Below are 13,041 nucleotides of genomic sequence, written 5' to 3' on the forward strand. Positions count from 1 at the left end.
CCTCTTTCCTGGAGGCTGCTCCGAAGCCGGGGTCTCGCCTACGAACTATCCAGGATTTTCTCCAGGGCCTGGGAGGCCTCGATGTCCTTGGGGCCTGCCTGAGACTTGCTTGCCAGCAGCACTTCTCCTCAGTTATAGGGCCAGCTAGGTGTGGCCCATCCAAACTCCTCCCAGGGAGTTGCCTGTCTGCAGCCCTATAAAAGGACTTCAACTTTCAGTTTTCCTTCCTTTTGGACTCCATGTTCCTGCTCTTGCTTGGTGTTCCAGTATTCCAAGGGACCCCGCTTTGTTTCGTCTTCGCTGTTCCTGATCCCGGTCTCTGATGTCCCGATGTCCTCTGTCTCTGCCCTCCTGATGTTCCTGACGTCCTCCATCTCTGCCCTCCTGATGTTCCAGAAGGCCTGACATCCTCAATGGCTAGAGGTCCTTATGTACCTGACCTTCCTGATTTATTTATTTAGAAACTTTTATATACCGGTATTAGCGGGGACATCATACCGGTTCACATATTAACTGAAAGCTTGGAAAATACATTTCAACAGGGAGAGTGTAAAACTGGGCGGGGGGTTAACCAAAAGGCAGTAGGAAGAATAGAAAAACAAGAAGTCATAACAAGAAAATAACAATCTGATGTCTGTTCCTGCAATGTTCCAGCTCCCTGAGTCCTCCAGATGTCACTTTGCTCTGCTGTGCCGCTCAGATATAGCAAGACATGAGTGGGGGATGTTGTGAACTGTAGCATCTAGTTCCCTCTAGTAGGATTTTGCTCCTCAGCAGCAAGTAAGGGTTTTCCCCCATGCAAGGGAAGTGTTTTTCAAAGGCCTGCTGTGCAAAACTGAATGTGTCGCTTTATGGCAGTTCTAAATAAGTCAGTGTCATGTTTGGGTTGTGCACTGACCACTAAGGAATGGATGATCCCATCCCATGGGCATTTTAGATGATATCCATACATTCAGCTACAAGGGACACACGGTCCTAGTAGCTGACTTATTTTTAAGTGGTCTAGCACAACTTACCCTAACCATCCTGGGTTTGGAGTCTTGCATAAGAGGCTGTACACCCAACATGAGGTTGCTTAGGGATTTTCACCTCCTTTTTCCATGGAGAGCAATAAGTGTACACCTGATAGTTGTGAGGTGTCATTGGCTGACAACATGGTCCTTGTCTATCCAGAGATTAATTCTACCTCATATAACACGAGTTTGTTCTATTGAAGCACGAGACTGTCTTCAGCAGTAGGACTTAATGTCCTATGCCAAGTGGGCAAGAAGTCTATCCTGATGGTCAGACTGAACCTAGTCTAGACCCCTCACTGATTCTTGGTCAGAGGTGGGGTCCAAATTCCCACAGGTGCAAACTCCTGAAGCATTCCTGTTTCCATCTCTTAACAGAGAGGTTTCTGGCCTTCTTCCTTGGGATATTATTACTCTAGACTTCTTCCTTGGGATATTATTACTCTAGTCTAGGCTTTGTATTAGATTTCTTTGCATGTGCCATATGTATACTGAGAAGATGTCATTGTTCGGGGAGCGTTGCAAGGGTTAAAAGTTTTGCTTGTCAATGTTTATGCGCCACACAAATATTCCCATGTTTTTTTTTCTCAGCTGGCTTCTAAACTTGTGTCTTGGGAGGAATATGTTGTGATCATGGGTGGTGTCTTCAACATCACCGCTAATCTGCAGATTGACCGTAAACCCCCCAAGACCCTGCAAAAAAAATCAAGCAGACATTGGCACTGGCTTTCTCTGTGAAGATCTGCAACTAATTGACTCCTGATGTGTTCTGCATTTGAAGGAGGCGGGTTTTACCTACTTCTCCCATGTCCATTGCCTTTACACTAGGTTGGGTTACCTTTTGCTCACAGAAACTCTATTTTCTAAGCTTGAATATAGCACCATTGACCCAATTTCATTTTCTGACCATGATATGGTGATCTGTTCCTTAGGGCTGTCCTTGGATGTTAAGCCTTCCAGATGGTGAAGAATGTCCCTTTGGTTGTATGAGGATCAGAAGTTTGTTACTTTCCTTAAAACTAAGTGGGAGGAATATGTAGAATTTAACCATACATCGGATATAGACAATGTCACCTTCTGGAATGCTGCCAAGGCAGTCTTGAGGGGGCCATATTTTGGCTATCAGATTCAGCAAAGAAAAGAAAATAATCATAGCACGAAGAAATTGATACTGCTCAAACGATCCCATGTTCAGACCCTTGATGACATCACGAAGAGGAAGCTTTTGGAAATGAAACGAGAGTTAAATGAAATTCTTATGATAAAGGCTCAGCAGAACCTAATATATTATACATTTAAGCTACATCAGTGGGGCAATAAGCCTGGGAAACTACTCGCCAAATTGGTAATGAGCGATAGAGGACAGCAGGGGCTGATAACTCGCTTGAGTTATGCTTCGCATCATTACATGCAGACGTCTGTCAGAATGGGGAGGTATAAAGCAGTTAACATTAGCAAAATCACTGGGCCCCAATGGCCTAGGACCAGAATTTTACAAGATTTTTGGCCCTTTGGTTACTCACCCATTAATCTGCATGTTTCAAGCAGCTAAAATTAGGGGTTACTTGGATGGGGAGCATAATTTAGCGACAGTGGTCTTGCTACCCAAGCACAGCAAGGATCTGGAGTATCCGGAAAATTATAGGCCTATAATCACTCTTAAACCAAGATGTTAAACTTTTGGCAGTGGTCCTGGCAGCCTATTTGAACCAGGTAATTCAGGAGGTGGTACATAGGGACCAAACAGGATTTATAAAAGGGTGGTTATCCAATTTACAAAAGTACTTTTGGCATTACAGTCGTCCAAGTTTCGGAATCTGGATGGGATTCTTGTCAGCTTGGATGCCACCAAAGCCTTTGATTGTGTGGAATGGTCGTATCTGTTGTGGGTGCTAGGGCAGTTTGGCTTGGGGATGAGTTTGTTGGATGGGTCTGGTTGCTTTATAATCAACCCCAGGCATAAATCTTAGTCAATGGCTTTCTATCTGAACCCTTTGTCTTGGGCTGGGGCACCAGACAGGGTTGTCCCTTGTCCCCCCTGCTATTCGTCCTCTCCATGGAGCCCGATTTTCAAGCTCATCGAGCTTTTCTTTGAGGTCTTGATTTTTAGCACGCAATGCCAAGATGGCAGCCTCAGCCTCGCTTTGCTGATCCTCTTGGCGACTCACCCTAGCATCCATGGCAGACAGCTGAGACTGGTCACTGGCCCATTTTTTCGTGTAGCTCGTCCAGCGAGGATTGTAATTTCTGCAGTTTAACATTTAAAGCAGCCGAGACTGCCTTCGTTATTTTTCTGAGCAGGACTTCAGAGACCCCCTCCACTGCGAACAGCATTTACGCTGCCATTTTGTTTTCAGGTGCAGCCGGATTGTCAGTTTAGGTTCTCCCCGGCCGGTTTGTCATCCTGCACACCACCTCCAATACAGTGAGCGACCCTGCAGTCCAAATATTCAATGAGCTGCAGGAACAAGAAAAACTTTTGAGCGGGTGAGTACTGAAAAAAAGGAAAACTTTCATGGATCTTCGAGGAGCCCAGAGCATGGACCTCCGCTCAGGAAGATGTTATCGCCAGAAATCTTCGGGTCGTCAAGTTTTTGTTACTGTCACTCGGCAGGTGGGGAATGCCACTCAACTTATACGGATCTTTTTCCAAGTACGTTGGTTATATGTAGCTTGCTTGTCACTGACCAACATCATGCATAAGACTGTACAGGCAATCTATTAATCTTTGGATAAAAGTAACTGCATCTTCCTTCTGGGGAGCTCTAAAACCCCAGATAGTCTACTCAGGTTTCTCCTTGACATCAAAAAACCTGTAAGGTCTGTTGCTAAGAGTTCTATTTTTTTGGCTTAATGACTTGTGCACTTTCCTTCGTCCAGGAGGACCTGGGTCTAGTGGGGCATGTCAAAGCTCACTGTGCTGAAGCTCTGCTTGCATTTTGTTTTGAAGCTGCGAAGGGGGATTTTCGCTGCACATTTACAACAAACTCCTGCTTTTGGCAGGGGATTCTGCCAAAAATTGTATTTTAATTCAGTCTGCCCTGCAGAGAGGCTCTTTGAGGTGTAAAACCCAACTCGATTCCTTCCTAGGCCCTGTTATTGGTCAGATTGCCTCAAAAAATAAAATGAAGAAGGGGGCGGGGTGAGGGGAACCCAACCAAAGCAATAATGCCTTTGGCACTGTTATGCTTTTCTGCCTTTTGTCTGAGACAGCCTGTAGCTTGGGAATCGCCCTTACGTGAGGACTGTTTTCAGAGAAAATGAAGTTACTTAGCTATAACAGGACAGCAGGATGGCAGTCTCCATGACTCCTCCCTTTTCCCTGGGAGGCAGGGAGGCGGCTACAGCTGCACACGCTCAGTAGAGTGGGCTCAAAACTTCTAGAACCTTTGAGATGAAAGTTCCGAGCCAGACTCCCTGGGATGACGTCCGCCATGTGCGAGGACTCGCATCCTGCTGGCCAGGGAAGGAGTCTTGTTGCAGGTAGGTAACTTCATTTTCTCCCTCTGGGTAAGGTGGAAGGGATGAGAGAAGATCATTCGAAGCTGCATTTTGTAAGGGGTCATCAGTTGTCCTGGCATCTTATTTGCTACCGCTCCTTTTTCTTTCTTAACCTTTTCTGCTGGTCCTCCTTCCTCTCCCCTCTGCCTTCACACTCTTTTGGAATTCCCCTGCCTCTCCTCTTGGCCATTCTTGTGCCTCCATCTTTTTTTTGTGTGTCCTCCCATTTTCTTGTCTAGTCTCTGTCATTCCACTTTGACAATGATCTTCTATTTTATGTCTTTTTTCCCCCTAGGATTCTACCTTTTCTTTATTTGTTTCTCTTTCTCTCGTCTGAGTATATTCCTTTATTCGTTTATCTCTTCCTTTGTTTTCTCCTCTGTTTCTTTCTCTTCCCTGCCCCCTAAACTCAGTTTCTATCTGGCGGTGCCTGCCTTCTCCGTTTTAGGACCCTACAGAATTGAATGATGAGCTGTCCGTACCAGGAGTGGGGGAGTGCAGTGTGTTCGCATGTCCCTGAAGTCACTTCTCAGCCTGGGACTGCCCAACGCATAGGGCACCAGTGCAGGCTCCTGATAGTGTTACGGCATCCGGAATAAATTGTGCCCTCAGGGACATGGAGATTAAGAGCTAGGCAGGGAATTCTGGCACAGCTCTCTGCTAGCAGGAATCAGAGCAGGGCTTCAGATTGGTTTGGAGGATTTGTGTGTGTGTAATGTCTTAAGCATTAATGTTAAATTCTGCTAAAGCTGTGACAGTCCCGCAGCAGTTTTGCTAACCGTGTGATGTGTTTGCCTTTGCAGACGGTTGAGCCGACAGGAAAGCGGTTTTTGCTGGCAGTGGATGTCAGCGGGTCAATGGAACAGAGGATTTTAGGAAGCGTGCTTAATGCTAGCACCGTGGCGGCTTCAATGTGCATGGTAAGAGCTGGAGCTCTGGATGAGGTTCTGTGTACTAAACGATGAGGATATGGGGCCTATCAAAGTATTTCTGAGCCACTTCACCTGCCTTGAAGCTATTAAGAAACAACATTTGCACTTGTAAATGGTCATGTAGAATTTCCTTGCATGCTGATTCTTGCAAGGTAGTTGTTTTTCATGGGCTAGCTCTGCGTGTATATTGGCTTCTTCCTTATCCTGCCACACCAGTCCAGACGAGTGGGTTTACTAACAGATGGAGACAGAGGATACACCTGTTTGTGAAATCATCACTGTACCTATAGTGGTGCAGCTCTGGCAAAAGGCCAGTATTCTGTCTCCAGCAGATGGTAGATCATACTGTATCTCACAGGTTTGAGTTTCAGCATACCTAGATGAATGTTTGGAGCAGACCTGTGCTTTGCGAATCAAGCTGCTTGTTCTGCCCAGCAAGCCCCCTGTCTGAGGGGTTTTGGTAGAGTTCAGGGAGTAGTGTAACAATGGGCCGGGCAGGGGTCAGCCCTGTGGCCAGCCGACTCACCCCAGAATGCCACCATGATGCCTCCCTACTGCATTTGTGTGCCAACCTTAGGCGCTTTAAATGATAAACTGCACCCAGGAAAACAATGGCGGTGCTGTGTGAAGACATCAGTATGACTGGGTACACAAGGCCCAGCCGTGCTCCCTTCAGATGCCTCAGCAGCAGCTCTCCCTGCCTGGTCTGCAGTGCATTTTGCTACCTTTGTGCCTCATTGCCCTGCTTTGCCTTGGTGTCCTGCTGTGTTTCCTTGCCATGCTCCTGCCTTACCTTACTGCCTCTGTGCCTCCTTGCCATGCTCCTGCCCTTTCCCACCTCTTTTTTTGTCTTGCTCTGTCCATCCTGCCTTGTCTTGGTCCTTGGTGTCTGTCCTGCTTTTTTCTGTCTGTCTTGGCCTAACTCTTGGAGCTGATCTCTGCTTCAGCCCCGGGTCACTTTCTTGCCTGCCACCTGGTATTGACCTCTACTACGGACACCAGCTTCTCCCTGCCCGCTGCCAGCCCTGACCATGGCTTGTATCTTGGTCCTGTCATCTTGCAGCCAGCCCTGACCACTGCCCTTACCTGGACTCTCTCTGACCACTCCTTTAGGGTCACTTACCTAAGCCCTGCCAGCCCCCAGGATCCAAAGGCTCAACTTGAGGGAACAGGGCTGGTATAAGTGAAACTCCAGCTCCTGACCTAGTAAGGGCACGTCCACCAGCTGTTGGCGTGGGCCTAGTAGGTTCACCTACTAGGCTGCATCAACCACACAACAGCCCAAGGGCTCACATCCCTGACAAGTAGGATCCCCTTTTTGTGCCCCAGCAGGATTCTCTATGAAATCTGTCTAATTTCCTCTCTCCCCTTTCCTCTCCATTCATCTTTGAGATCTTACTAAAATTTTAAAATCAAAAGCTTTGGAAGCAGAGAGAGAGAGAGCTGGCTGTTCAGTGGCAGCAGCTGAATTAAGGCTCTGGAAGAGGGGTAAGTCTTTGGCTGATCGGGGTGGGGGTGTTTTTGGGCGGTTAAACCTCGCTCTTCCCCTCTGCTGTATTTCACGAAATCAGGGCTGACCATGGTGAATGTCTTCAGCGCGAGGTCGGCATTGGGAGGCCTGTGGAAGCCGGCATACCAGTAGCGCTGCCAACTTTACCTGCCCTGTTTGTGAGGTGTGCAGGGATCTCACAGGGCAACCTTGCAAGGCCTGACTTGTTTGGCATGAGGGTAGAGGGGGGCCCTCGACTTTACCTGAGCAGACACTTGCATACTGTGGCAAAGTTAATGCAGGTACTTCAGCCAAGGTAGCCAGTATGGCGGAAATGGCCACCATTTTATAATCCTGTGGTTTGTTCTCACTGGGGTTTTCTCCTGCTCCATTGTTTTCTGGCCTAGGGAGCCCCGGTTTTAATTCCTAGAAGAGACAACAGTGTAGAATTGGCTCCAGACCCCTGCCCCTCTAATCTTGGAAAGTTCACTCCAGAATTCTTCCATTTCGTTTGCACCGGGCCATCTGTGTTATACAGAGGCCTGGTGAGGGTGAAAGGGGGGGGGGGGGGGGGGGTCCTTCCCATACGGCTCAGAGTTCTGTTCCTGGTACTTCAACTGCAGGATGTGGGATGGCAAAACGAGCCAGATCCTCTTCGGAGGCAGTTGATGCAAGGGAGCCTTGTGTTAGTGTGTCATTATGTTTCTGACATGGAAGATATGGTGTGAGAGTGGACAGTTGTGAATCCTTAGAGGATGGTGAATTGTCATCAGAGGGTGCAGATGACTGGATTATTTGCCTATTCTGCAAGGATGAAAATGATCTCAGGTGGTCACATGCCTCTGGATGTCAGATTCTAAGGTGGAGGAGGCCCCCTGTGTGGGATCTGATTCTCCAGGAAGTCTGTAATTCCTCTAAAGCTTTTCCCCTGCATTTTGAATTGGAAGGTATGCTTTTGACAGAATGGGAATCCCCTGAGAGTGGTCTCATGGGTGTCGAGGCCTTAAACAAGCTTTACTCTCTGCCACTGGATGCTGTTCAGTGACCTTTCCAGATGCCGTGAGTCTTTGCCTTAGTTTTGCCAGTAACCAAGAAGACAACTGTCCTGGTAGATGGAGGTACAACCCTCAAAGATGCCCAGGATAGGAAAATTGTTTTATTGAAACATGATTTTACATCCATTGTATAGATCGCTATCTTTGCTGGTTATGTGGCTCAGGCACTTTTGCACTGGGTGTAGCAGCTCCTGGAAGAGCAGGAGGTGGCTCGTCTGGAGTCAGAGACCACTTTCCTGGCAGACATTTTCTATAAACGTATTAGGATATCTTCAGGGTCTTTGGTCATCTGTAGCTGCGAGGAGACTTTTGTGGTTTTGCCACTGGTTGGCTGATGCTTCATCCAGATCACATTTGAGTAAGCTTCTTTGGAAAGAAGGTTATTGTTTGTTGAAGATTTTGTAAAGCTGGTCAAGGACCTTAGGGAAGCAAAACCCCAAAGACTCTCAGAGGAAACATTTTATCTGTACTCCCTGGTTAATAGAGGCTGGGGTAACTTTAGGGACTTCAAGAAGCTATTGACGGCAAAAGGTCAGCCTCCCAATCAGATTCAAAGGAAGGAATCTGCCCTTTCTAGGTGTCAGAAAGACTAGGGGGTTCTGCAAGGGCCACCATTCTACCTGATAAGAGTCAGCAGGTTCTCTCTTTGGAGATATGTGCAGATGGTTGCCCTCAGCATTTTTACCAGGCATGAATAACTTCAGATCAGTAAGTGCTGATTGTGATACAAAAAGGACTATGCCCTAAAACTTGCCTTTCCAGTTCTTGACACCTTTAGGATTTCCTTTTGCCTATCACCAGTCAAGAAGGTAGTGCTTCAGGCTGCCTTCAAGAAACTTCAGCTCTTGCAAGTAGTGGTTCCTGTTCTGTGCTCATGATCAAGGTTGATACTCCCTTTATTTTGTGGTTCTGAAAAAAGATGGGTCATTGGTGCCCATTCTTGATCTGAAAGGAGTAAGACAGCAATCTTTGTGTTTCCCATTTTTAACTGGATTCCCTCCAGTCAGCATTAGTGGCGTGCAGAGCAGTGAGTTTTTCACCTCTCTGGATCTCTCAGAAGCTTACTTCCATATTCCCATTAAGGAAGACCATCAAAGGTTTTCTGTTTTCCATCTTGAAGAAGCATATTCAATTTAGAGCACTTCTCTTCAATCTTGCCACACCCCAATTACCAAAGTCATGGTAGTGATGGCAGCTTTCACATAACAGGTCTGTTGAACATCCAGGCCAATTGTCTCAGCAGAAACAGGTTGGGGAGCTCAGCCAGGAGAACGTTCAGAAAATAACAGATATGTGAAGTACTCATCACATAGTTCTTATGGCGACTCGCACAAATGGCAAGACGTTCCAGTTCTTCAGCCACCAAAAGGCGTATAGCTCCAAAGGAACAGATGATTTAGTCCAGCCTTGGCTGAAGGAAATATTATGTGTATTCCCTCCTGACCTCTGATGGGGAGAACCTTGAGAAAAATAGAGCAGCATCCTTCACTGGTAATTCTAGTAGCTCCGGATTGGCCAAAGAGACCTTGGTATGCGGATCTTGTAAGGTTACAAATTGATTCACCAATGCACTTCCTTGGGAGTCAAGGTCTTTTAAATCAGGGTCCGATTCTCATAGCTTCTTTTTATCATATGGCTTGATCCTTGAATGGTGGTGTTTGTGCAGAAAAGGATATTCCTCCTTAGTATCGTCAACTTTATTGAAGAGCCATAAAAATTCCACTTCACTGGCTTATGTTCATGTCTGGCGCCCGGTTGAAATATGTTGCAAGGAGTTGTCAGTATCTCTGTGGCTCTGTTGCAGCCATTTTTGATGAGCCTATTTAACTTGCTTAAAGCCTTACAACCGTTTTCCTTCATTTGGCTTTAAACTAATGACTTTACCTTGAATCTGATTTTCATCTTTTCTGTATGTGGATTTGATTTTGTGTTTGTTCTCACACCTGTTGACCATCTTGGAATAATTTGATGTATATGGCATTATAATAAGTTACTCCAAGTTTCAAAACTGTGTTTAAATCTTTGGCAACGTCATAAGGACATTTGTTCCTCCCGATGCAGCCTATGCAAAACACAGATCCGTGTCGGGGGACTGATTGTCAAATAAAATTTGCTATGTACAAATTTTGAAGGCAGTATTGCCTCCTTTTTGTTGTATTTTTAGGTTTATGGACCATATGCAAGTTCCTTTTGCAACACACCTAATCTCTTGTTTCATTTATTTCATTTCCACAATTTGTGTGGTATGGTTCAGATATTTCTAACATCCTGGCCTTCATCCAGAGAAGTTTGCATGAAGGGCTGGGCTTAAACGCTTTGAAAGTTCAAGTAGCAGCTATTTCCCTATACAGAGGTAGAGTCCAGGGGGTTTTCATCGCTTTATATCCAGATGTCTCATTTACTCTAAGGAGTAAAGCGTTTTTGACTTCTCTTTAAATCTTTGGTCCTTCAAAGGGCCCGTAATCTGGTTCTTAAAGCTTTAGTTCACCTGCCTTCAAGCCCCTTAAAGGTGATTTTCTGAAGGATGTTTTGTGGACAACTATTTTTCTGGTGGCCATTTGTTGCGCCAGGCATATCTCAGAGATTTAAGCTCTGTCGTGTAGAATCCCTTTCTGGCATTTTTCTCTGACTCACTTTCTCTGTATCCAGTCCTCTTCTCTATTCACTTAAATCAGACGATTACTCTTCCGGCATTTTCAAACGAGGAATGTCACGATAAAGATAGGTCATTCCAATTGTTAGATGACCATTAGGGCGGTCTTAGGTATTTAGAAGTCACTAATCCATTCCAAATGTCTGTCAGGTTGTTTGTCTCATTCGGAAGACCACGTAAGGGCTAGGTGAATTAAAAAAAAAACATTGCTTCAGCTTATTTTTTGAAAGATCATCAGGTTCCAGACGTTCTTCGGGACACTCAACAAGACCTCAAGCTTCTTCTTGGGTGGAATCCATAGCTCTTGATCCAGACGGCCACTTGGTCTTCCTTGCATACTTTTATTAAGCATTACAGACTGGATGTTCATGCAAAGGAGGATACAGATTTTGGGGCTGGCATTATCAAACTGGTCTTTCCTCCCTCCCAGAATATTAGGCTTTGATACTTCCCACTCATCTGTTCTTGTGTATCAGGATGATAAGGAAGGATGCATTTAATCTTACCTGATCATTTCCTTTCCTTCAATCCTGCTATACCAATCCAGGGCCCTCCTGGGAAGTTTGGACCCATGTCAGGTTGGAAGTGATGATCCTTGGGTTTTAGAGATTATTTGTTCTCCTCTTCGAGTCTGCCTAAGGTTCACTTATTGCTTCCTTGTGTTCCTTTCTCATTTTTTATTGTTCAGCCTTTCTAATCAAGAGAGGTTCAGCAAGCTAGTTTTCTTTGAAGGATCCCTTTTTAAGAGGTCTTTTTTAAGTTATTTCAGAACGTTTATTATTATCCTCTATTACTTTGATATAAGCATGTTGGCTGTTAATTGGAGCTTTACCAGTATATGTACCAGTAATAGTGTATCCTCTATCTCCATCTGTTAGTAGGAGGAGTAAACCCATTCATCTGGACTGGTGTAGCAGGACTGAAGGAAAGGAAATTATCAGGTAAGGCTAAATTTCTCCTTTTTTGGCCAGTGTTACCTGCATGTGTTGTGTAGACATCCTGCATAACAGATGCTCTGAATATTGTTATAACTGGGGTTCTTCTCTTTAAATTAGAAGTTAGTTCAGGAAGCAGAATGGAGCCAAACCCCACCTGCAACAGTATTCAGAGGATGTGATATTATACACAGTGCTACAGAGTGAGTGAAAAGCTGGAGATATTTATGTACCCTAGACTGAAGGTCTGGGGTGTGGCAGTGCATGAATATTTTGAGAAGCAGTGATGGCTTTTAGCATTTGTTTCATGGATTAACAAACCCATTTATTCAGAGAGCTGTGTTTTAAAACAAACCTGGCTTCCCACTTTTTGGACTGTAATGTTTCACCTGAATTTGTCCCCTCTCTCTTTCTCAGGTCGTGGCACGCACTGAGAGGGATTCCCACATAGTTGCATTTTCAGACGAAATGGTGCCATGTCCCATAACTGTGGACATGACCTTACAAAAAGTCCTGGAAAAAATGGCGGAGGTATGTGTGGGGAAGAGGGCAGACCCGAGTTCAAGTCTGTCTCTTCCACTTTGTGTGACCTTGGGTTATAGTCCCGTCCTCTTCCTGTGCCTCAGGTACCCACATAGACTGTAAGCTTTACAGAGAAGGGATTCATTGCACCTGTGCATCATGAAAAAGTAAAAACATGGAAATATAATACTTTTGTTAGAGTTGCATGCCATATTCCAGTCCTTTTAGCTTTGCTTAGTGGTATGAAGATGAAACTGGGAAGAGGTGAAATTATTTCATACTAGATAAATATGTCTTACTGCTTCATTGCTATTAAAGCAGCATGGGAAATCCAAACTTTACAAACAGAGAGAGCTGGTTATTCACCTTTAGAAGTAAAATGAAAATTGTAGCAAAAGAACTGAAATGTATTCCATTTCATCTTGCTACACCCTAGTTGGGTTGTGGAGGCAAAGAACAGAGTTTTTCCTTGGTGACAGCTTCGCCAGTAGTTATAAGTGGTGCAGCACAGGAACGACCCAGTATCCTCTGCCTCCAGCAGATGGAAGGACAGACTGGTGGAGCAGCAGGGTTTTCACTAGGCCCGTCTCCCCCCTTTTTTCTTGGGGTGTGGCAGTGGCTAAGGGCCTGCACTGAGAGCTTCCAGTCCTAGAGGGGACTGGGTAGAGCCCAGAGGGGTTTAATTTAGCAAGTATTAAAAGAAGAAAAAATTAGGAGTCCTTTGCTGAAGAGAAGATCCTGCTCAACCTGCTTCCCTGTCTTCTCCCCCTCCATCTGCTCCGTCTTGGGCTTGAAGCCTGCTAATAGGGGGGGGGGGGGGAAGGAGCAAAGTTTAAAGGAGCTAAGGTGACTTGCCTGATTTGGGTAAGTGATTTTGGGGAGATTATTCTTCAGTTGGCTTGGTTTTTTCTGTCCTGTGCTGCTGCATGTGCAAGGGAGAA

At 45.5% G+C, this 13,041-nt stretch overlaps 1 protein-coding gene across 1 annotated transcript in view; it reads left to right on the plus strand.

The window, feature by feature from the left end:
• Positions 1-13,041, plus strand: part of RO60 (Ro60, Y RNA binding protein) — a 65,146-nt gene that overhangs the window by 35,123 nt on the left and 16,982 nt on the right. The window contains exons 6-7 of the mRNA XM_029618533.1: positions 5,318-5,434; positions 11,996-12,109. Coding sequence (XP_029474393.1) covers positions 5,318-5,434; positions 11,996-12,109 — 231 coding nt within the window. The remainder of the gene's footprint in view (positions 1-5,317; positions 5,435-11,995; positions 12,110-13,041) is intronic.

The sequence above is a fragment of the Rhinatrema bivittatum genome, chromosome 10, assembly GCF_901001135.1.
Source record: "Rhinatrema bivittatum chromosome 10, aRhiBiv1.1, whole genome shotgun sequence".
Taxonomy (NCBI): domain Eukaryota; kingdom Metazoa; phylum Chordata; class Amphibia; order Gymnophiona; family Rhinatrematidae; genus Rhinatrema; species Rhinatrema bivittatum.